The sequence below is a fragment of the Aspergillus affinis genome (assembly GCF_023601865.1).
Source record: "Aspergillus affinis strain CMG 70 chromosome Unknown NODE_17_length_398122_cov_92_786867, whole genome shotgun sequence".
NCBI classification, from domain to species: domain Eukaryota; kingdom Fungi; phylum Ascomycota; class Eurotiomycetes; order Eurotiales; family Aspergillaceae; genus Aspergillus; species Aspergillus affinis.
The window spans coordinates 180,440-203,133 of NW_026515798.1; the positions used below are offsets into that span (position 1 = coordinate 180,440).

Consider the following 22,694-nt stretch of genomic DNA (forward strand, 5'->3'; position numbering starts at 1 on the left):
ATAGACGTACACCAAGTTCAGATTGAGCGAATGCCACGGAAGAGGCGATGAGAAGGGCGAGAGCTTTGAATTGCATATTTGCTTTTTGGGACTTGGGTTTGAGGTTCAATAGTAAGTTACTCTGTAGTTTAGGGAATTAACAGGCGAAGAAAAAGATGACCAGAAAACTTAACTCTTTAAATACTACTGAGTCGGTGTGATGGAGCTGAGAATCAAGGCCAAGAGCGGCTAGCTGAACAATCCAATCCACATGAACTATGAGGTTGGTGCATTGCATCTTCAGCCCCTTGCACACACACAAAGCACGGTTCTCAGCCGTGATTGAGAATGTTGAGGGAATTTATTTTCTTTCCAGGAGCTGAAAGGTGTACTTTCTCAGCCTTAGTTTCAATTAGGACCAGACTAAGATAGGATCTACAAATTAGTACCGAGGCAAGATCTAGCTAATGCAGATTGGCTCCGGGGGGTCCTTTCCACTCTAAATATGGATGTTGTGTCTTATTAAAAGGCACTCCTATTGAGACTGTCGGGATATAGCCTTCTGTCTGAACAAGCCAGCGGTAACTTACTGCTGGCGACGGACGGATATCATCCCTTGCTTGATTAACGCATTCTTGCACCAGGCTGCGGCTCCGGTGTTGTGACCGCCGAGGGCCGGTGTGTAGGATCCAGGGGTAACTTCCAACTAGACTGAACACCTACATCTATCTACATGAATCAAAATTGATCTTAGCTTACGAGCATACATACTGTTCACTTAACTGTGTACACAGGACCTAGCTAGTGATACTAACAGAGACCTACTGAAACAAGCATCACAGTCATGCATTGGGTTTGTGGTTTGCCGATTGTGGTGTCTAGGTGTCTAGACTAGTCAAGGGGAATAACTACTAGGGATTTTAACTCTCTGGGGTCACAATAAGGCTGGCTGTAGTTTGATGTTGTATGGGATTTGTGGTAAAGAGGTGTATACTAAGGTATTAATAAGGTGGTATGCTGGTGTAGTTGGGGGAAGGAAGTATCTGACTAGATTTCAAGGGCGTTGCTTCACTGCAGAAGAACATTTTTCTATGAGCAGCATATCATGCCTAGGACAGCCTGCTAAGTTTAGTTCGGATATGTGGGGAAATGAAGGTTTTGCGCCTCTGGTGAAGTTATGATCAAAGTAGTAAGCTGGAAAATATATTTTTACTGCTATGTTTGTGATGTAATTAATTGTAATAAGGGATATTAGATATCACACATGGAATTGAAAGGTCATTATGGATGGAACGAGGGTGAGCAAGATGCTGATAAATCCTTAGTAGAGTACCTTTCACATTGTCACTCAGTCAGTCAGACTGAGCTGGGCAAAAACCAATCAAATATTCACTAAAGGGTTTGCAGATCCTAAAACTGTCTCTAGACTTGAGTGATATATTGGAAATATGTATGCGGTGACATTCATGTAACTAGTCAGAATGAGAGAACCAGGAGTCGAATGTGTACTGCGAGTAGAAAAGATGATCCCGAAGTAAAAGATCTGATGTTTCAAACTAATTGGTTTGATCGAGGATGAGATAACTAAAAGAAAGAGACCTTCTTGAAGCTGCATAGAGGACATGGGCAGATGCTTGGCATTCATGCCTGAGGTATCAACAAGCCCACAGCGCTTGATAAAGATAACCTGCCTAAAGGCTACCATTAAAAGTTTGATATTTAATAATAAATGGAATATTCAAGTTCCTTCACAATGAGATGATCCAGGGATACATTTCTGCGCTAGCCTATGATCAAGAACGTGATCAATTTGGATAGACGTGATTGTGCATCGTAACATCATTCTAGAAGATGAAACGACAATTATAAGGTTTTCCTTTTCTAAAGAGCTTTGTGATATTTCTCATGGAATTTTAGAATGGAAGACAGTTACAAGTGGAATTATCCAAACTGAAACTGGGAAGAAGGGTGCAGTTACTAGCATAGAATCAACCGCTCCTTTGGCATCAGCATGGCCAAATTTGATGATATAAAGGTATTTAGAGGATGTTTGTACTTGTTCACTTTTTCATATTTCTCAATGTATCTAAATCTAGATATGGGATATCATATATATGAATTAGCGGTAGTTGCTGGTAGCAAAGTAGAAGGAAATTAGACAACGCGCACATAACAAAACTTCTCTCTCAGTTTATGAAAACCGTAGCATTGAGAAATTTCAAGTTCATGCCTTCATATTACTACACCCCACTAATTTCAAAACCCTGAGAATACCCCTCTAATAAGTATCTCTTGTTGTGGTCACCTCTCCTCTCGCTTTCTTCTTCCCCACCTCCACCACAAACATCCCTCCAACCACGATCAATATTCACCACTCACAACCATCCACTGAAGTGGATATTCCTTGTACCATGAGCTCTATGGTTTCCCAAAGCACAAATGGTGGATGGATTGAGCGAGAGGTAAAAAATCCACGGCCCCAATTCACTCTAAGAAATCAGACCAACTGAATCATCTAGTACAAACTCAACTATTCTAACTGGCAAGTGGAATTGCATGAGCTCATATCCAGTTACATCCTCACCTGCCGACAGAAAAATGACAAGAGTGTCATCCAACGCGGCCGCAGCATCAAAATCGAGACTAGCGTTGACGATGCAGAAGGGCGCCACTATGAAGGTCCTGCCATCAAGATTCCTGTATTTTGCCTCCTCCTCTCCCCAGAACCAAAACAGATAGATGTGGGTTCGCATGCTGACTATCGACAAAAGATGACCAGTGTCTGCGCTGAATGTTTCCGCTGCTGTCGACGATACATGGTCGAGCCTTTGGTGCCTTTCTTCGAGAGACATTTTTGCAACAGTCAGGTGCTTGTCGTTAATATCCATTATGGGGTGGAGGATGCGGTGGGTTTATATCCTAGAGACGAAGATTTGAGTTCGTCTACTAACTGTCAAAAAGGAGCTTTTCTACCAGTCGGATGTCGACGATGAGTCGAATTCAATGCAGATCGATGGGCATAGTGATGAGGGTAATGAAGGGGACGACGATACGGAGGCCGATACTGAGATTGAGAATTAAGATATGAGGATGGAGGATGAGAAATGAGAAGAGAAGTAAACCAGGTCTGGAACGATGTATGCAATTGGTGACTATTCTGAATGACGGGGTGCTGATGGGTGCTGTAGTTAGTTGATCTTTGTCCATTTCTTGGCAACGAAATCTGGGATTTTTTTTTTTTTTCATGTCTCTGTAATTAGCATATCATTGATTTCTTACTCTGATTCTCAATTTCCATTTATATTTTATTTTATTTTATTTTTTGTATATTTTTTGGGGTTATATTTCCCCCGCAAAATTTCTCTCTATTTTGATTGAATTTTTGTTTGACAAGAACAAAGTTCGGAGAGCCCCGGGGATTAGATAACCTCAGTTGAAGATAAGATAGTTAGATTCACCAGAACCCTTCACTGGTAACAACTAGCGCTGGTAGTTCATCGGAGAAACCCGACAGCTCACGGAGAAAGCGCAGGCTAGGCCCGATGGTGTCACTGCACGTCCCAGGCAGACGCGACGGCCAAGACTCTCTGCCTGAGGACTCCCTCTATATAGATTCTGGTCTCGAACGGGAAAAGAGTAAACAAATCCCTGGCAACCTCTCTACCCTTAGACTCATCTCTCGAACTCTACCACAATGAGAACCTTCCGAGCCGGCGTCTTCCAAGCAATCGAGGTCATTTCCGACGATGAATTCATCATCCGAGATACGATATACGGCCGTCATCGTATCACCGAACCCGTGCTGATCGAGCTGCTTGACTGTCCCGCGCTCGCTCGTCTGCGAGAAGTCTGTCAACACGGCATCACCAGCCTTCTCGGCTACGGCCCTCAAGTTACCCGCTACGAACATTCGGTCGGGGCATTCTTGCTTGTCCGCAAAGTCGGAGGCAGCCTGGAGGAGCAGATCGCCGCCCTCCTCCATGACGTCAGTCACACCGCGCTCAGTCACGTCGCCGACTGGGCGCTATCGCAGCCCGGCGAGAGTTACCACGAAACCCACAAACAGGAGTATATCGCGACTACGACGCTCCCTCAGATCCTGACCAAGCACGGAATCGACCATAGGGTTTTCGAGGAGGGATTGTACCCCTTGGTGGAACGACCTGCGCCGCATCTCTGCGCTGATCGACTGGACTATACGCTGCGGGATACCCGGGTTCTCCAAGATCTTACACGGGAAAAAGCGAGGCAGGTGTATGAGACGGTGACGGCGTACCCGGACGCGACGTCGCCCAACCGGATTCTGACTCTTTCCGACCCCCAGCTAGCCCTGGCTCTGGCGCGAGCGTATATCGCCACGGACGAGGACGTGTGGTGCAATCTAGTTCACCTGGATATGTATCGACGAGTGGGTCAAGTGATAGGGGATCTGGTTCGTCGCGAGATTCTCGATCCGGATCTCCTCTACAAGTATCCGGACGCACAGTTCTGGAAATATCTAGCGGAGGCGGCGGAAAAAGACGGGTCGACGGTGATTGCAGATATTGAAGCGGAGGCGAGGACATACATTGACCAGAATCCCGGCCTTGCGCCTCCTCGATCGGAGACGCTGGGACTTCCCACGGGAGCGAAGGTGCGAACTCTTGACCCGGATGTTGCTTTAGAGGGACAGCCTCCGCGGCCGCTGAGTGCGATTGTCCCCGAGTGGGATGTTGAGCGCAGGGAGTATCTCGAGCGTCGAGAGGCACAACGATACTGAGTACGAGACATCGAGGGAGCCAGTGCCAGAGGTTCTTGGAGCTGGATTAGTATGGCTTTCATGGCAGCATGGATAGGGACTGTTGTGGAGGAATTTTCAGTATTTCACATTTCATGTTTTGCTGTATCTTATTTCGTTATCCCTGTCTGTCATCGTTAAGAGTTTGTCCGTTAGAGAGTACTGAATATTGTCAAATAGACCGTCTACTCAGTTCTGTGAGCATAACTATGTTCTATTTATGTAATCAGATGACTCAGCAAGTATAAATATGTATGCACGTGCTCAGGCAGCCAGGCACGTTGCAGCGCCCAAAGCAGCATCGTGCAGGCGACTATCTGCCCATCTGCATCTTTTCTTCTTCTGGTCTCCCTTCCTCCTTCCTCCTCCCATCCTGATACGCCGTCCGAAAATGAGGCGATGAGTTGGCGCCTGCCACACCTGAACGAACCGCATCATTGTTTGGGCTCCCCCGCAGTGGAGCTGATGGGTGCCTGACCGCCAAGTGGGTTGCCTGGTCTCTGACAGCTGGTCTGCTCACTCCGAGTCTGGTCACCATTGACTCCTAACGCCGGGGCTCCGATTCCGATCCTCCCACCCTTCGTGCTACCTCACCTGTTGTATGACCGCTGTCTTTTCTTCTCTGTCCTCCCTCGCGGCTTCCAATGCAACGATCGCTTCAAATGACTGCGCCGCGGCTCCAATTCCTGCCCGGCCATGTCCTCCGCCCATTATGAGGGCGATTTCTGGGGAATGCTGATCAACCCTGATAAGAGCCCCGCTCCGTTACTCGAACAGCTATGCCTGGCCATTGCCCAGATCATGGTAAGTTCCGGATCGAGCGAATTGCGGACTGTCGGAAATGTGGAATTGAAACGTGGAATGCTGATCGAGATCCCCGCAGACGTCCTTTGACGAATATGCCACCTCCGACCTCACGCCCGAACGCCTGGCCACTTTCTACGGCAAAGTCGGCGGCAACTACGATGTCTTGTTCCTCGATACCAAATCCTCCGCCTTGTCGTTTATCTACCAGCGTCTAGGGTGCTTCCATAGCATTCAGCCCTCCACCGACCCGTACAAACCTCCCTCCGTGCCCGCGCTACAACCGAACGGATTCGTGCGATGGCAGACAATTCAGTTACTGCTGGACCCGGAAGAACATTGCCGATACTTGCAGAATGCGGTGGCATTGTGGGATATTGAGCACCCCAATGGGGGGTATTTTCCCAAGGATATTCCTCGAGACGCCTTTCCGGCCGAGTCAGACCCGGAGATGGTGAATTGGCACGAGGAAGTGAGTCGGCGGTTTGAGTTTGATTACTGGAAAAAGAATATCTTTCGCTCGTCCCCGCCTAGCTTTGGCACGTACCACTCCCACTTCAGCCAGAAGGATACATCAAGCAAGGACGGCTACAGCCAGGATCATCAGGAACGGCAGACTCATCGACAGCCAACTACATCGCACCGTCGACACGCCACTACCACCAACATCCCACCTATCAACCGTCCTCAGCGACGGCGCAGCGCCGAGATGCCGTCCGGGGGTCGCCGGGTACATTCCACATTTGTGCGACGTCCGGAGGAGTTCCAGCCGGAATACACCTCCCCTCGCGGACCGTCCCCGCCCACGTGGCCCAAGCCGTCGAGGCGGGGTCGTGAAAGTGCGTCGTCACGTCCAGTCAGTCCCGGGACGATGTTTGGGAACGAGACGTCGGATGCGTCGTCCGAGGACTCAGGGCTGGGGGTTAAAGATCCTCGAGGGAATCGGTATAGTTACCACGACAACCTATCGCCACCGTCATCTCACGCCCGGCGTCATTCACACGAAGCATACGCCCGCCGGCCTCGAAAGGAACTATCCCCCGATTCCCATCGCCGTCACGGACCGCGAGAAACATACGCCAGTCCTGACTCAGGGCGTTTGTATGACTCGGACGGAGCACGGCGAGTCCGCTCCGCCAGAGTGTATCCGGAAGAATACCATGCTCCTCACCCGATGAATCTGGGAGTTTTCCGGGAACATGTCTTCGCTGAGGCGGCTCGGGCCTCTCCTGGACCCGAGATGCCGGTACACCCGCATGCACATCACCGCCACGTCAACACGAACTATCCGTACGTGATGCGTCCTCATGCAGATCTTGACGCATGCGTGATGGAAGAACCCCGTCGCGCTAGCTACAGAGGAACCACCCACCCGGCCAGCCCTCCGGAGCGTATGCGGTTCGCTAGCACGGGTAATGCGCGCGCGCCTCGATGGGCGATGCCAACTGTTAGTAAGCGGATACCGGTGATGGCTGAAATGGACTATTCTCGGGGGAGACGGACGCCGATGTATGAGCGGTGATCTGGAGGATTAAGATTTACGTTTTATATGGAGGATGATGATGGGTATGATGTATGAACTCTACTCTGGTATATTCGGGTTTAATATTATGGTTATGGTTAGTTTACGATTACGACTACGATTACGATATAATGAATTATGATTAGACAGACAGTTTTGTCCATGTATATGTAGACTCATTTTGTGAGAACTAGGACGGATATTCATCAGTCACACTGTCCGATGAAGAGACTATGGTTTGAGATGTAGCAAGACGAGAAAGTGTAGCATTTTCAGGTACCAATATGAGTATAATGTTGACAATCGGTCGGACTTCTAACTAGACCAAAAGGCCAGCTGACTGATGGTTCAGTTCTTGTAGTACTTGATATACCAACAGAAAGAATAAGATAGATGAAGTAGGAGATGAGTCGGATAGGTACTCACGCGTTTTCAATTAATTTCTTTCCTAGGAATGTATGTATCCATGTCTGTCTGTATGTATAGCACGATCATATCCAGCTTGCCTTGCCCTTCTTTAATTTTCAAGAAGCATCTCGAATAACGACTGAACCCACCCCTTCATCTACATAGATGTTAGCATCATTTGTATGCATTTCTCGAACAATAAGAATAGAAGGAAGGGTGGGGGGAAGAAGGAACCCCCCCGGAAAAACTCACATTCAGCCCATTGCGAAGAAAACTATAATGATGTCCCTCCGCCCGAATGACCTTCACATTTTGCTCTCCCATGACCCTTTCCCAACCAAGCGGTCCGTCGTCTACTCGATCATTGAGGATCCATTCTGTGACTCCGCGCTGCGCATCCGGAACGCTGAAGCCCCGTTCTTCTTGGGTGTGAATGGAATCGGCGCCTTGTTTTGCAGAGACGAGAATTGTAGATGGTATATTCGTTCTTTGACCCGGTAGATTGAGTTCCGTGTATCGATACCGTCCGAGCTGCTCCAGTGCTAAAGTGACTTCACCTGCGCCGAACGCGGATCTTATCGGGCGTATATATTGTAGTAAGGCATCTGGCATGCGGATGGAGTAAGGAGTAGAAGGCGTAGGAGGGCATGGGCATGGCGCGTCAAGCAGAACGAGTTTCTCAACTTCGTCGCCTGCGCTGAGGAGTTGACGCATGGATTCCAGGGCGAGGATACCGCCGAAAGAGTAGCCGCCAATAAGGTAGGGTCCGTGGGGCTGTCGGCGCTTGATTTCTGCGGTGTAGCTGGTCGCGAGGTCTTGAGCTGTGGGGATATCGTGGAAGTGGGTAATCTTGTCAGGGGAGGGGAGCTTCATGTCCGTGTAGGGGCTGTTGAGCGCGTAGATGGATATAGAGAGCGATGGGAATGTCTGGGCTAGGAGCTGGCCTAGGGGGGTGAAGACGGTTCCGTAGCCTGGACCGCCCGGCATGAGGAACAGATTGCGCGCTGCGGATACCCCACGGTGGAGAAGCATGGATGTAGCTGTCGCGGGAGGCGGCTTTGGCGTATATTCTTCTACATTGGCGTTGCTTGTTGACTTGATGGCAGGTTCTTGGTCGTCACTTGCCGGCCCGAGTTCAGAGCATGGTGTATCGTCGGACGGGGCGGATGAAGAACCGCTGGGCGTGTACCCCAAGGCACTCTTAACCAGATCACAGAGCGACATGACATCTGTAGTACTAGCGAAGTCTGCCAAGGAAATGTCAACACCTAACGCTTCCTTCAGGTTGCTCATTATTTCCGGAGCCACGAGAGAGTCGGCGCCGAGGTCGCCAAGTCTGGAACTCGGAGCAATTTCTGCAGTCTCTAGATCAAGAGCCTGGCTGAGGATGCGCATGACAGTGCTCTGCCAGACCTTTGCCGCGACTGGAGTCGACTGGGACTCGTTGTCGCTGAGCGGTTCACTGCCGTGTCGTCGCGACGAGATAAGATCACACAACGACGCCACAGCTGTAGCTGTGACAAGATCAGTGGTAGAAATATCAACGTTGAATTGGTCCGAGATGCCAGCTAAAATCTCGGCGCTCACGAGGGAGTCGATGCCGAGGTCCTCCAACAGTACATTTCTCTGCAGATTGGCGACGGGGACATCCAGGCACCTACTCAGTACCTGTTGCACCCCAATCAGGACTTCCTCATCCCCTTTAGATTGCGACGGGGTAGGCGGGACAGATCGCACTGGCTGCTGATATTGTACAATTTCAGTCTCTAATACTCCTGGGTTCGCCCCCGCCAGTGCCTTCACCAGCGAAGTGCGAGGTACCCCGGTGAATCGTAGCCCATGAGCAGACCAGATTATCTGCTGGCTGGTGCTGTCGAACGCGAGCAGATCTAGCAAGACGCTTCTCCTGTCATCTCGCACAATCCGTGTATATGCGCGATACTTTCTGCCTCGGAGGGATCCCTTCGCAGGTCTAACGAGTCCGATACCCGTGCAGATATACGGCGTGTTGCTCTGCGGACCCTCCTCCTGATCCACAGCCCGCAGTGAGTGCACAAAGATGCCCGCCATCTGCATGAAGTAATCGAGGAGCAGCGCATCCATGATATTCTCGTTGGGCGCCCGAGCCACGATTGACTTTTCCTTGGGCATGTCGATCTCGCCGGCCCCTTCCGAGCCCTTGCCGACTATGTATCGTAGCCCTCGGTACGGGGGTGAATATGTGACCATGGTCGTGAAGGTTCTGTACACCATGGCTCCACGAAGAGCGTCGGTTTCTGGGTCTTCGAGCAGGTGAGACATATGTGTCCATGTACTGGTTGTGTTTGCGCCTGCATTCTTATCGCTCTGGACCTTGCCGTAATAGACGACACCGGCGCAGTGGGACGTCGGCCGAGCGTCCTTCTCATCCTTGTGTGTGGAGAGTATTTCGAAACGCCAACTTCTCTCCCGTTTCATATCGAGGGTACATTTGACGCTACGCCGGGTGTCCAGACCTAGCGGCGCTTTGATCTCCACAGCTTCAAACCCAATCTCATTCTCCTGGTCACTTCCATCCTGAAGGAAACAAACCGCGTGGGCGACTAATTCTAGGTACATTCCCGCCGGGCACAGTGGGCTTCCGACCACCACATGGCCGCTGATCAGTTGCTGGTACCGTTGACTCCGGGTGTCGATGCTAAACCTGATGGTGGAATCGGAGTCAGACTGGGCCTGTGGATTTTCTTGAACGATATATGGGAAGTCAACAACGCTCTTGTGGCAATGCGGACATAATCGAGACTCGTCAGTATGTCTTTCCCCACCACCAGAAGGGTTATATTTGATCCAGTGACGATGCTTCTCGAACTGGTACGGAGGCAGATCTATGCTCCGTCCCTTGGAGGTCAAGAAGTTGGCCGACTGGCTTCGATTAAACAGCCAGAACTGGACGCCACGAGTTGTCTTCCACAAAGACACTGTGGCAGCTGCGAGTGATCGTCGTGGGTCGACACCGTTAAGGGCAACAAACGTATGGTCATGCTCGGTCGATGCTAGCGCGTTCTGAGCCATCGCGGTAATCGGGCCCCCGAAGCCGGCTTCTAGGAAAGTACACGACCGACCTAAACGGGCGACGATGCGATTCACCGCATCTCCGAAATAGTTGGGATCTCGGGTATTGCGGCCGATGATATTTGCAGTTGAGTCCATACATTTCCAGTCTTCTTCCTCGCCTGAATCATGGCATGACACGAAGGCGGGGGTGGGACGCTTTAGTGGAAGCGACGCTGATAGCTCGGCACAAGCATCCAAGATCGAGTCCGCCATATGGCAATGATATGCGTATATTCCCCTCAGCACCTTAAAGCGGATCTTGTGCCTGTTGGAGGTGAACTTTGATTTCTGCTCTTTCAGGAACGTCTCCAGAGCCTCGACATCTTGCGTGCTCCCTGCGACGACATAGTTGTTTGGTCCGTTGTAGCACGCAATCTCGACCCTGCCTGACTGGCATTTATCAGTAAATTGCTGCAGGTGCTGAGTGGGGGTCATGTTCGAGGAAACGAGATCGGCTTCTATGGCCATCATCAAACCCATATCTGGTCCCCACAGTCTATGGAGGATAGATGCACGACCCGTGATAAATTTCATGCCAGCTTCAAGCGTTAATCCTCCAGTAATGACCAACGCCGCGCACTCGCCAAAGGATTGGCCGCAGACTGCCTGCGGTACGACCCCGGAGTCGATCCACGACATGGCGCTGGCATACTGGATGGAAAACAGAGCTGCGTGGCGGAGGACCAGGTCATTTTCAGCGTCGCTATCACCGGATCCGGTACCATTCAGAACGGTTGGAAGCACACTAGGCAGGCCTAGAGCGAGCATGGCTTCCTCGCACTCGTGCAGTCGGGCGCGGAAAAGCAGCGAGCCATCGTAGAGACACCTCATTGCCGGGGCGGTAGTTCCATTCTGGCCGCTCAGAAGCAGCACGACAGGTTTGGCGTCCGACATGGAAACATGCGCCTCCGCATTGCGGAGCTGGGCCTGTAGATCAGATACTAATAGATTTAGTTACCGCCATCAGGTGTTAAGGGGGTGCTACTTACGCGAGCTTGCTGTTGTGCAGAACCTATTTTGGATCTGCCAATTACCTTTCGTTGCCAAAGCAAAGGCCAACTGGTCTAGAGTTATATCGTTGCCCTTGCTACCGACATACTGCTCTAGCTTGACACATGACGCCAAAAGGCTGGGTTTGGACGCGGCGGAGATGAATATCGGCCACTGCGATGCACCCTCCAACTCACGCGGTCTGATCTGGCTGGCAGGTCGATCAGGTGGAGGTGCAACGACAGCAGCAGCATTGCTACCAGCCGCACCAAAACTATTCACCACGGCCAGTCGCATCTCATCAGCCCAATCATTTAATGCCGTCGAGATAGCCATGTGATGCGGTTCCAGTGCTGCAATGTTAGGGTTCAGCGTCTTGAACTGCGCCTGTGGTGGGATTTTGCCGTGCTTGAACATGAGCAGCACCTTGATCAGTGACATGACCCCGGCGGCCGCCTCAGAATGACCAATGTTAGGCTTCACCCCGCCCATATGTAGTACCGAGCGCCTGTCCGGCCCACCAAAAACCTGTCGGATCCCCTGAACCTCGATCGGGTCTCCGGCGCGAGTACCCGTGCCATGGGCCTCGACATAGGAGACATCGTGCGGATTGACTCCCGCGCGCGCCAGCACATCTTTATATAACGCGGCCTGGCTTTGGAGCACTGGATTCGTGATGCTAGTGCTGTTTATGTTCTGGTTATTTCCGGTTGACAGAAGCACGCCGTGGATCTCGTCTCCATCCTCAAGCGCCCGGTCCAGCGGTTTCAAAATGACAACCCCAACGGCCTCGCCGCGACAGTACCCATCGGCACGCGCATCAAACGTCTTGCAAGCACCAGTCTCGCTGAGGAAGCCCGCCGTGCGTAGAGCGTCGAACAAAGCCGTGTTTGGGATCAAGTTGACGCCACCCGCGATCGCCCGCGTGCATTCGCCTACCTGAAGAGCACGACAGGCTTGGTGAATGGCTACCATAGCTGATGAACATGCCGTATCAATGTTCTGCGATGGCCCCGTCCAACCGAAGTGGTGACTTACGCGACCTGACACGAAGGAGCGCATGCTCCCCGCCGCTGTGTACGGCGAGGGCGACTGCGAGCCTGAGTTCAGGGCATAATCTTGCGTATTCATCCCGATGAAGCATCCTGTTACATGGCCGCCAGTGAGTGCGTCATGGGTCTCTGATGCTGAATGCTCGCCGCCGACCCAGCCTGCCGTTTCGAGTGCATGGTATGTAGTCTCGAGCAGGAGTCGCTGGTGCGGATCCATGGCCGCTGCCTCGCGTTTCGACTTGCCAAAAAACTTGTGATCGAAGGATTCGATGTCGGAGAGAAAATGACCGTGGAGACGGTTTTTCGCCCTGGCCGACGCCTCGGGGAATCGGACGGCGTCAATCTCACGAATTGTGCTCTCCCCGGTCTGTACGATCTGCCAGAGGTCGTCTGGCGTATTGCCAGCGGCCGTCCGACAAGCCATACCTACGACGGCCACGGCATCCTTCGGGTAATCACTGTACGCCTGCCGCTTCCTCCGCGGCGTTATATCCTTGAGAATTGGATGTCCCAGAGACTCGTCGGCACCGACTTCCAACGCACGTACCACCGCCACCTGATCTACGTGAAGTGCGAGAATCTGTCCCCAGGCAGCCAAAGCCTCCTCCTTGGATATGTCCGCAATGCCCCGGTCTTTCATCCCCTTGTTGATCATTCGCGTGGCGGACTTGGTCTGCGCTGATAGCCCCACGCCGCGCCACGTCGTCCACTGAACCGATGTGCAGTTGTCTCCTTCACGTCTTCGCTGGACCGCCAGCCCGTCTAGAAACGCATTCGCCGGCGCGTAGGAGAGCTGGCCCGGGAATCCGACGAGCTGTCCAATTGATGACACCAGAATAAAGAAATCCAACGTGGCGGCTGGGAAGACGGCATCTAGACTAAGGGCCCCTCGTACCTTCGGGGCGAACACTTTATCGATATCCGCTGGTGTGCACGCTTTCAGGGTATGATACCCTGCCGTCCCTGCGGCATGCACAACGCCCTTGACAACCGGACTGGGCAGTCTGTTGATCGCCTGTAGTAGGGTGGAATCTGCGCCGGGGAGACTAAGGTCGATGGCCAAGACATGAACTGTGGCGCCATGAGCCTCCATCTCGGTTATGCGAGCTTGGAGGGCGCTGGCACGACTGTCATGCGCTTTGGACTCTACCCCACGGCGACTCACAAGTATCAAATGACGAGCTCCCTGTTCGACCATCCAGCCAGCAGTCTCAAGGCCAATACCGCTTGTACCGCCAGTGATCAGATACGCAGACTCCGAATCGAGCGCCATCGCTCGCCTCTCTTTCTCCTCGCCATCGGGCGGCAATACAACCTCCAATGCTGCCGTCTGCATAATCCCTTCTTCCTCGTCCTCGCGCATTCTAATAACGTCAAATCCCTGCGCATATTTAATAGCGGACAGCGGAAACCGCAATTCCTTCTCTTTCACATCGACCAACCCCCCAAAGAAATCCGGACTTTCCATCTTCAGCACGCGCGCCAGGCCATGCAAAGGTGCATAGCTTAGCTCATTGATCCCATCACCATTCTTGGCCAGCGAGAATAGCTTGACGGAGGCAGCACCCGTCGCCGTCCCCGAAGCCCGGGCGGGCTGGGATGTTGCTAGCACCTGCGCGATAGCAATCAAACTTGCACACGAGGCCACGGCCGCAGAGTAGACGATTTCGCGACTATCTGGAACATGAGGGATGTGCACAACGATTGATGATGTTTCTGGCGTCAGCTCGGTGTTCATTTCGCCAGGGTTGGTGATGACGGCTGTGGTGTAACCTAGGGCGCCGAGCTCGTTCTGGTACGCTGCTAAGTCATGGCTTTGTCGCTGGCTTTCTTCCACCACAAATACCACTTTTGTGAAATACAGTGGCTCTGGAGACAGAGACGCTGGTTTCCAACGGATTCGGTGAAATGGGGATGTAGAATTCATGGCTCAGAGGATGGATATAGACCATGAAGGCATGAGCGACCAGGTGGATTCAGACGTAGGTCAGGGAGAAAAATGGAGGATAGCGAATACGCGAGACTAGTTCGAATTTGAATCCTGAGGCCATGGGTTCAGGCGGGGTATTTGCAGCGACCAGAACCAGGAGCTACGGCGTCCTCCGTACTCAACGAAGGATTCGTGCAGGGGGTCCACAGTGTTTGCCTTAATAGCCCGTGTTGGAATTTAGTTAATCTCGGTTCCATTGTGATGCGGTCCGGTCCGCACATCATCGCCGCGTTGAGCACGGACGACTTGGTCATGGAAGTGTCTGCTTTGTTCCCCCCCCCCCCCCCACCCCCGTTATGACCTTGGTGAGGGTATTGATCCAGAGGGCCGAAGAAGAAGATGATGATCTAGATCAATGAATTCAAATCAATTGAGATGATTGCTGACGTGGCTTTCATGGTAGAAAACAGAACTTCCCAATCATCAAGCGGTCTGCAAGATCCGTGATCCCTGTCCATCATTAGATTAAATGTGATGCATCATCTGTTGAAATTTTTCAATCCTCGCGTTTTTGCCACACCGGGCCGGACTCTGCACCGTAGTGAGTATAGTGGGTGGGTAGTAGGCAACCGAGGCCATACGGAGGACAGGGGCACGGAGATCTCATCCGGGGTGCCCTCAAGCATCAAGCCGCAGGCACTGAGTATGAACTAAGCTGATCCATACAACAATATAAATAGCTTTAGATTACTACATCATACTTCCATCTAAACATACATTCTCCCCTGACGCTCCATCAACCGAGTCCACCCCAAAGCATCAACTCTAAACCATCCTCGCCCTGTCATACGTATGTCCATACTCCTCAAACACACGACACACCGCCGTGTCTCCAGGATCCTGCACCTTCTCCAACTTCAAGCCCAATGAACTCACCCCTCTTGTCTTACTTCCCTTTCCTACCGGATGGATGCGATCCCCGCTTTCCTCGTTGTCGCCATAAAACACCCCCTTCGAAAAACTATACCCAACACCTCTGGTAGCCAACCACTCCTTCTCGGGATTCGGATTTCGGGTCCGGAAAAACGCCCCGAAGACATCCTCCATGACCTGTGATAGATGCAGATCGTTGGCCCCATAGTAAGGAGCTACGTTCTTGGTCTTACTGTTAAGGTTACCCCAGATGGGGAGCACGTCTGCGGCATGGCAGGTGGCGTTGAAAGTGTTGTTGGCGAGGGGGGAGCACGTGGGAGGCGTGTCCAGGATTGTTTGCATGTGGCCTTTGGGGAATTGGATGTTGTAGATCGGAGCTTTAGAGTGGTGGTGAGTAAGGTTCAACAAGGAGGAGAGAGGACAGGTCCATTCGCTGGCTGTGAGGAAGGAGGAAATGATCGGGACGAGGGAGGTGTTGCGGCCTTGAATTTGGTGGGCGGTGGCGTTGAGAAGCGCATTGGCTAGGTCCGGGGGGTATGCGAGGTTGAGCAGGGTGGAGAGAGCCGCCGGAGAAGTCTTCATCGACGAGGCATATTCCGGGACGTAGAGGGCCGCTTCGTCGGCGACGGTGGTGAAGAGGGTGGGTACCCTGTTGACTGACGAGTTGCCAGACGCCAAAAGGTTGTGAAATTGGTCGGCGATGATGCCTGCTTCGGGGTCGAGAATCGGCAGAAGCGGTTCGATAGACGCGAGCATGGGCGAGGCATGGAGGTACCCGTATGCAGTAGCGTTGGAGGCGTTGGCGATGCCGGATTCGAAAGCCGTCGAGTTATCCAGGAACGCAGTGGCCGGGAGCGAGCGCAGACAGGCGACCAAGCTGGCTTCTGGGGTGGTGTGATGTGGACAGCCCAGAGCGGGTGCGATATGGGGCACGACGAGGTCGGTGTAGACGTCGCGCGTGAACCAGGGCAAGTCAACCGGGGCGGATTGCGCGATGGCGGCGGAGAAGAGGGGCGCCGCTGTTGGGGAGGAGAGCAGAGCCACGACGCTCTGCCCGCCGGCAGACTGCCCGAAGATGGTGACGCGGGACGGGTCGCCGCCAAAGGCCGCGATGTGTTGCTGCACCCAGCGCAGGGCCTGGATCTGGTCACGCGTGCCATAGTTGCCCGTCGTCAGATTTCCCGTCGCCAGCCAGCCCAGGACCCCGACACGGTAGTTGACTGTCACCACGATCACGTCGTTGCGGCTGGCCAAGTTGCCACCGTCGTAGTCGATCATGGAGGCGCTGCCTTGGGTGAAGGCGCCGCCGTAGAAGTAGACGGCAACAGGCTTCCCGGTGGTGTTTCGCGCAGAGGGCGGGAGAACGGGCGTGTAGACGTTGAGATAGAGACAATCTTCCGAAATGTCACTGCCCAGTGTCCCGAATGCCGAGTCAGACTGGATGCACGAGGCCGACACCTGCAGCGCGTCGATCTGTTTGACGCCGGTGTAGGGCTGCGGCGGGGCCAGTCGCAGAGCGTTCACCGGGGGGTTGGCGAAGGGGATACCGAGGAAGCGGAACGAGCGCGCATCTCGGAATCCGGTGATAGTGTAGTCACGCGAGGCGACAGAGATTTTGGACGACGGAACTGCAGCCCGATTCTTGTCGGTGGTTGGTGGCACGCGCGACGTGCAAAGGGCAGACAACTTGCGCGTGCATGGCGCAGAGATGAAGTCTTTCTGCTCCGGAGAGTATGCCAGGCAACCTGAGGAGTTGGCAGCGACCCAGATATCATCCGATCCCTGGATGCTTTCGGAGAATACCAGATAGTCGAATTGGTAATCTAATTCCGTCCGATTGGCCAACGGCGCGCCCGGTAGAGGATAGAGATGTTCGCCGATGGCTGCGCATCGAGCGGACGCTTCGCCGTTGGTGAGTCGGTCATGGACAAAAACTGCGGACGTCCCGTTGTTCTTGGGTCCGAGATTGTTGTAGTGCAGGACCTGTAGAGTACCTAAGGCGTCGGCATGAGGGATCAACGCGGGCGCAGGGGCCGTCCAAGCGGTCCCGCACAGAGAGGCCACGATCAATAGTGGTAGCTGCATGCTGACAGACTGTTTTGAAGTAGCCTCAAAGTGCTGACAGGTTGGGGCAAGCTTTGTTTATGACTCCCTGCACGGCCTACATCGCTAGTCTTATAACCACGACTTATATAACCAGGAAATGCAGGCAGCACCGGAACCCCCGGGAAAGCACAGGAAGCCAAGCATGGCGGAAAATATTGCCCCACCATAGGAACACCTGCAGGGTGTGCCCAGAGGCCAGTGTGGATGGCACAGCAGAATTATATTAGTCGAGCAGACTCGACTTGCCGATACAGCCAACAGGATAGCTTCTTTCGCCAGGCGTAAGGGATTGGCTTGGCTGGTTTTGTGGGGTAAGCAGAGCTTGGAGACCCAATGACGACAGTGATTGAGGAGTATACCGGTATACAGAGAGCATGGGTCGTCCATAGTGAGCCACTAACTAGATATGTCTTAGTTTATTGAGGGTTGGTTGAATTGTTATATTGGGGTGACGACTGGTCTCCGGTCGAGATGGAGCCCAGTTAGGGCACAGATCGGCACGGTTCAGGCATTCAGGCCAGTTTTTCAGGCCACTCTCTCAAGGTTTCCCTGGTTGGGTTTAGCCGCTGCCAAGAGTCTTCCGAGTATTCGGATTCATCGAGGCCCGCGGACTGCGAAGTGCGAACTGATTCGGGAGGTGGATGGACATGCATGGTAGCTGTATTTTTGAGGCTCATAGGATGCGTTAACTGTTCTGGAATTGCTCTTTAAAGGGTGACCGCAAGGGGCTTTGTTAATCGACCCGAGTAACGTCTGGAAAGGCTGCGGTAAACATATATCCGAACTAAAGTCAGAAAGCTGCTACGGAAGGCGGGAAATGAATCAACCCGTTTAAACCCCTCTAGCAGGGACTGATAAGAGACCGACAATAACCACCCCGGAATAGTAAGCAACACGAGGGCCATCACATCCTCGGCAAAAGACCGACGCCGACTCGACCGAGCGCCAAGAGGCCCAGTGACTGCCTCCTTTGCCCCGAATAGGAAGGCAGAACTGACTCAGCATGTCGTCACGGGGCCCCGCACAGCACATCCTCGGTCCTTCTGCCCGGTGGCGATCAGTTCGCCATCCCCCGGATTTCTGTCAGACGTGGCTGAGTCTGAGGTGAGAATAGTTGTTCATATATCTGGTCATGACAGTACCCCGAGGTGACATCGACTTGACTCCTCGGAAAGTCTGTCGCGAACTCATGCAAGATTCACGATGAAAGACCCTAGAGGTGCCGTGCGCCTGGTCGAAGTAGGTCCGCGGGACGGCCTGCAAAATATTCGGGACCACGTCCCTACGCCCCTGAAGATCGAGCTGATCCGACGCCTTCATCGTACCGGTCTCCGCGCTATCGAACTGACCTCCGTAGTGTCCCCGCGAGCGGTGCCGCAGTTGGCCGACTGTCGCGATGTCCTTCGAAATGAAGGGATTCGCCACCTACAGGACCAATCGCGCATGCGTCTGCCGGTCTTAGTCCCCAACTTGAAGGGATTAGAGGTGGCGATCGAACATGGGGTGCGCGAGGTGGCGGTGTTTGTCAGCGCCTCGGAGGGATTCAGTAAGGCCAATATCAACTGTTCCGTGCGACAGGGGCTTGAAAGAGCGAGGGCAGTCACTAAGAAGGCTAGTCAACATGGCATCGTCGTCCGGGGGTGAGTCTTTACCTCCCTGTCTTTGACAACTGTCAGCTGACTTTATAGTTATGTGTCTTGTATATTCGCCGATCCCTTCGATGGACCAACCCCCCGGGCCGCCGTGTTTCGTTGCGTTAGGGAGTTGCTGGACATGGGCTGCTACGAGGTCAGCCTGGGTGATACGCTTGGGACCGGGGCCCCGGATACCGTCCGTGGCCTTCTGACATTTTTGGTTGATAACAATATCCCCACCGATCGGCTGGCCGGTCATTTCCATGACACCTATGGGCGAGCCGTGGCCAACGCCTGGGAGGCCTACTGTTGCGGACTGCGCGTGTTTGACAGCAGTATTGGTGGCCTAGGTGGTTGTCCCTTTGCACCGGGTGCAGAAGGGAATGTCGCCAGCGAAGACTTGGTGTATATGTTCCATTCCGAGGGTATTCAGACCGGTGTTAATATATTGCATCTGCTGCGGACTGGCGTGTGGATCTCACAAGCCCTGTCCCGGCCGTATGCCACTAGGGCGGGAAGAGCTTTGGCCTTGAAGCATAAGCTGATGCCTTCTGCACAACCCACCACCGTGCAACCGGTCATTCATCCAACCACCAAGTGGTCCCCTATTGGAAAGGGGGCTAATTACTCTGACCGGTTATTGGTCTATCGCTCTGGTAGTAACTTGAAGGTTGTGTTAAATCGACCGAAGAAAGGAAACGCCCTGAAGCCGAAGATGGTGTCTGATCTGGTCAATCTGATCGAGAAGTGCAACACCGAACCCTCTATATCACGGATCATCGTATCTGCGAAAGGAAGGTCTTTTTGCATGGGAGTGGACTCGGCCATGGAGCCTGTCGAAGCCGAGAACCCACTCGACCAGCTGACACGGCTATTCAAAGCCATCGAGCATTCTCCGAAAACCACGATTGCCTGCATCAACGGGCCTGCTTTTGGTGCCGGCGTCGGTCTAGCGCTCTCGTGTGACATCCGACTAAGTGTAAAATCGGCCACATTCACTCTAGATCAAGTTGGATTGGGCGGGAGACCGGCTTCATCGGTGCCATCTGATCATCCGGTCACGGCAACAGAGTTGACATCTTTAGGCGTGATTGCAGAAGTTGCAGATGGCGCCGATGACCTACAGGACTGCTTGAATAGGTTGCTTATGCGGCTGCGGACATCGCCATCCACCGCGTCTCGCATTTCCACGCGATTGATACGCCTGATCTGGGCTCACGTCGGACGTGACAATTTAGATCCAGGAAATGACTTTCTTCGATCTGAGTCTGCGAATGAAGTGGAGGTGGACCGGGCGGTGGCGGTTGGCTGTGCGCAGTAGCTAGTCGTACGTGGGTAGGGCTGTACAGTGGCAGGATTGTAGATGGGTTTCTAGGTAGTTTATAGTCGTCCAGCTCGGGGCGTGTAGTTTCTGTATAGATGATGAAATAGATTTTAATATTTTGCCACGGAAAACACCGTTCAACAATATCACTCCACTAAGTGCATCTTGGCATGTCAAGTCAGGAGCACTGTAGCCCTGCCAAGTGCGCGAAGCTTCCTGAACAGGTTGCAACAGACCCCTGCTAGAGCATCCTCATGACCCCGCTCGATTTGACCGGGTGCCTCATTCACTCAACCTCCCAATTCAATTTTACCATCATGGTCCTTCGACCTGTCACCTCCCCATTCACATCGGATTTTGATACTTTGGTCCATGAACAGCTCCAGAAATGGAAGGTCCCCGGCCTCACGATCGCCATCGTTCATGGCTCTAGCACTTACTCGAAGGTATGTAAACATCAACCACCACATGGACATTCATCACCTAGCTATTCAAGCATTCAAACATACCCTACCTACCTACCCACTTATCCAATTCTAATCATATCCCGAAGGCTTACGGTATGGCCTCATTCCCAAACAAACCCATGACGCCCGACGCGCTCTTCTCCGCCTGCAGCACCACAAAAGCATTCACCGCCGCCGCAGTATCCCTGGCCATCGACGACAGCCGAAACACAACATCGCCAATATCCTGGACGACGCCTCTCTCATCCATCATCCGAGACGACTTCGTCCTAGCCAATGAATCCGCCACGAACAACACCACGCTCGAAGACGCCCTCTCCCATCGCGCAGGTCTCCCAGGCCACGAACTCGCCATGATGATGGCCGATCCGAGGGAGATTCTACGGCATGAGGTCCGGAAACTGAGATCCTTGGCCTTGTCCGATGCGCCGCGCACGGTGTTCCGGTATTGTAACCACATGTACATGGTTGCTTCTTATGCGCTTGAGAAATTGGCAGGGAGAGGATTAAGTACCGTGTTGAGAGAACGGATCTGGAGTCTGCTCGGTATGCACGATACGTATTTCAATATCCACGAGGCTAGGAAGAGTCCTGGGGCTAGGGAAAGGCTGGTCACGGGGTATACCTACGTTCCGGAGAAGGAGAGTTACGCCGCTGAGCCACATCTGGATTATGCGCCTACGACCGGTGCCGGATCTATGGTTAGCAATGTCCTGGATTATGCCAAGTGGGTGCGTTCGTTGATTTATCGCACCGGACCGATGTCTAACGAGGGGTATACGGCTCTGTTCACGCCACGTACCATTATTGCAACCTCTGGGTCTGGGTCCGAGGATGGGATCTTCTTCCCGGATGCGAACGTGCCGTATCATCTGTATGCGTTGGGGTGGTTTGTGGATCAGGTCTGCGGTGAGAGGTTCTATTGGCATAGTGGGAGCTGGCCGGGGTTTGGAATCATGGTGGGATTGATTCCGGAGAGGGAATGGGGTTTCGCAATGATGGGGAATGCGGTTGATGCGAGGCATGTGGAGAGGGAGTTATATTTATATCTGATTGAGAGGTTGGTGGGCTGTTCGTCACCGTCACTGTCGGACAGACCAAGTGCGCAGAAGCAAGCGGAAAGGTCAAGGTCAGAGAGTCTGGCTCAGGCAAAATGTCGACTCTATCCGATCCTCCCGGCTTCACCGATCCCGCATTCTCTTCCATTGCGGGAATATGCGGGTGTTTACAGTCACCAAGGGTACGGGTCCTTCGAGCTGGTTGTGGAAGGTGGGAAATTGGTGGCGGATTTAACGGACCGGGTAGGAAGGCTACGATTCCTACTGGAGCATGCGAGTGGCGAGTTCTTTGTTTGTGCTGCGTATACCCCTGAGAAGGGCCTGTCGTTGGGGGAGAAGTTTCAAACGGAGTTTTATGTTGATCTGAGTGGAGTGGTGGCGAGTATGGGATTGGACTTGGAGCCTGCGTTGGGAGGAGAGAAGATCTGGTTCGAGAGGGAAATTGGCTGACCATCTTCTGAGACTTGTGCGCAGAGTTTGGGTAGTAGGTGACTGAAAAAGTGGCTACATTTCTTATAGTGTATTAGGGGAGTGCATGGACAATCAAAGGATTGAGTTCTGCATTCTAAGCAGTCGATTTCTCTACATTGGATGGCATTTGATATAGATTTGTCAGT

At 52.8% G+C, this 22,694-nt stretch overlaps 7 protein-coding genes across 7 annotated transcripts; 5 read left to right on the forward strand and 2 right to left on the reverse strand.

Annotated features, from left to right (window-relative positions):
- Positions 1 to 2,390: 2,390 nt before the first annotated feature.
- KD926_003344 (uncharacterized protein) lies at positions 2,391 to 3,060 on the forward strand (the record flags this gene model as incomplete). Its single annotated transcript, XM_053097473.1, has 3 exons — positions 2,391 to 2,441; positions 2,499 to 2,885; positions 2,941 to 3,060. The coding sequence occupies 3 exons, from the start codon at positions 2,391 to 2,393 to the stop codon at positions 3,058 to 3,060; spliced, it is 558 nt and encodes a 185-aa protein (XP_052958555.1).
- A 613-nt stretch (positions 3,061 to 3,673) lies between these two features.
- KD926_003345 (uncharacterized protein) lies at positions 3,674 to 4,738 on the forward strand (the record flags this gene model as incomplete). Its single annotated transcript, XM_053097474.1, has 1 exon — positions 3,674 to 4,738. One exon carries the CDS (start codon positions 3,674 to 3,676, stop codon positions 4,736 to 4,738), a length of 1,065 nt encoding a protein of 354 aa, XP_052958556.1.
- A 714-nt stretch (positions 4,739 to 5,452) lies between these two features.
- On the forward strand, positions 5,453 to 7,082 carry KD926_003346 (uncharacterized protein; the record flags this gene model as incomplete). Its single annotated transcript, XM_053097476.1, has 2 exons — positions 5,453 to 5,560; positions 5,640 to 7,082. The coding sequence occupies 2 exons, from the start codon at positions 5,453 to 5,455 to the stop codon at positions 7,080 to 7,082; spliced, it is 1,551 nt and encodes a 516-aa protein (XP_052958557.1).
- Positions 7,083 to 7,599: 517 nt separating this feature from the next.
- Positions 7,600 to 14,552, reverse strand: KD926_003347 (BcPKS20; the record flags this gene model as incomplete). Its single annotated transcript, XM_053097477.1, has 3 exons — positions 7,600 to 7,647; positions 7,743 to 11,524; positions 11,573 to 14,552. The coding sequence occupies 3 exons, from the start codon at positions 14,550 to 14,552 to the stop codon at positions 7,600 to 7,602; spliced, it is 6,810 nt and encodes a 2,269-aa protein (XP_052958558.1).
- Positions 14,553 to 15,380: 828 nt separating this feature from the next.
- On the reverse strand, positions 15,381 to 17,573 carry KD926_003348 (putative cholinesterase; the record flags this gene model as incomplete). Its single annotated transcript, XM_053097478.1, has 1 exon — positions 15,381 to 17,573. One exon carries the CDS (start codon positions 17,571 to 17,573, stop codon positions 15,381 to 15,383), a length of 2,193 nt encoding a protein of 730 aa, XP_052958559.1.
- A 1,224-nt stretch (positions 17,574 to 18,797) lies between these two features.
- On the forward strand, positions 18,798 to 20,549 carry KD926_003349 (aldolase; the record flags this gene model as incomplete). The annotated part of the gene is made up of 2 exons (XM_053097479.1): positions 18,798 to 19,234; positions 19,283 to 20,549. 2 exons carry the CDS (start codon positions 18,798 to 18,800, stop codon positions 20,547 to 20,549), a joined length of 1,704 nt encoding a protein of 567 aa, XP_052958560.1.
- A 320-nt stretch (positions 20,550 to 20,869) lies between these two features.
- KD926_003350 (beta-lactamase/transpeptidase-like protein) lies at positions 20,870 to 22,527 on the forward strand (the record flags this gene model as incomplete). Its single annotated transcript, XM_053097480.1, has 2 exons — positions 20,870 to 20,998; positions 21,106 to 22,527. The coding sequence occupies 2 exons, from the start codon at positions 20,870 to 20,872 to the stop codon at positions 22,525 to 22,527; spliced, it is 1,551 nt and encodes a 516-aa protein (XP_052958561.1).
- Positions 22,528 to 22,694: the final 167 nt, after the last annotated feature.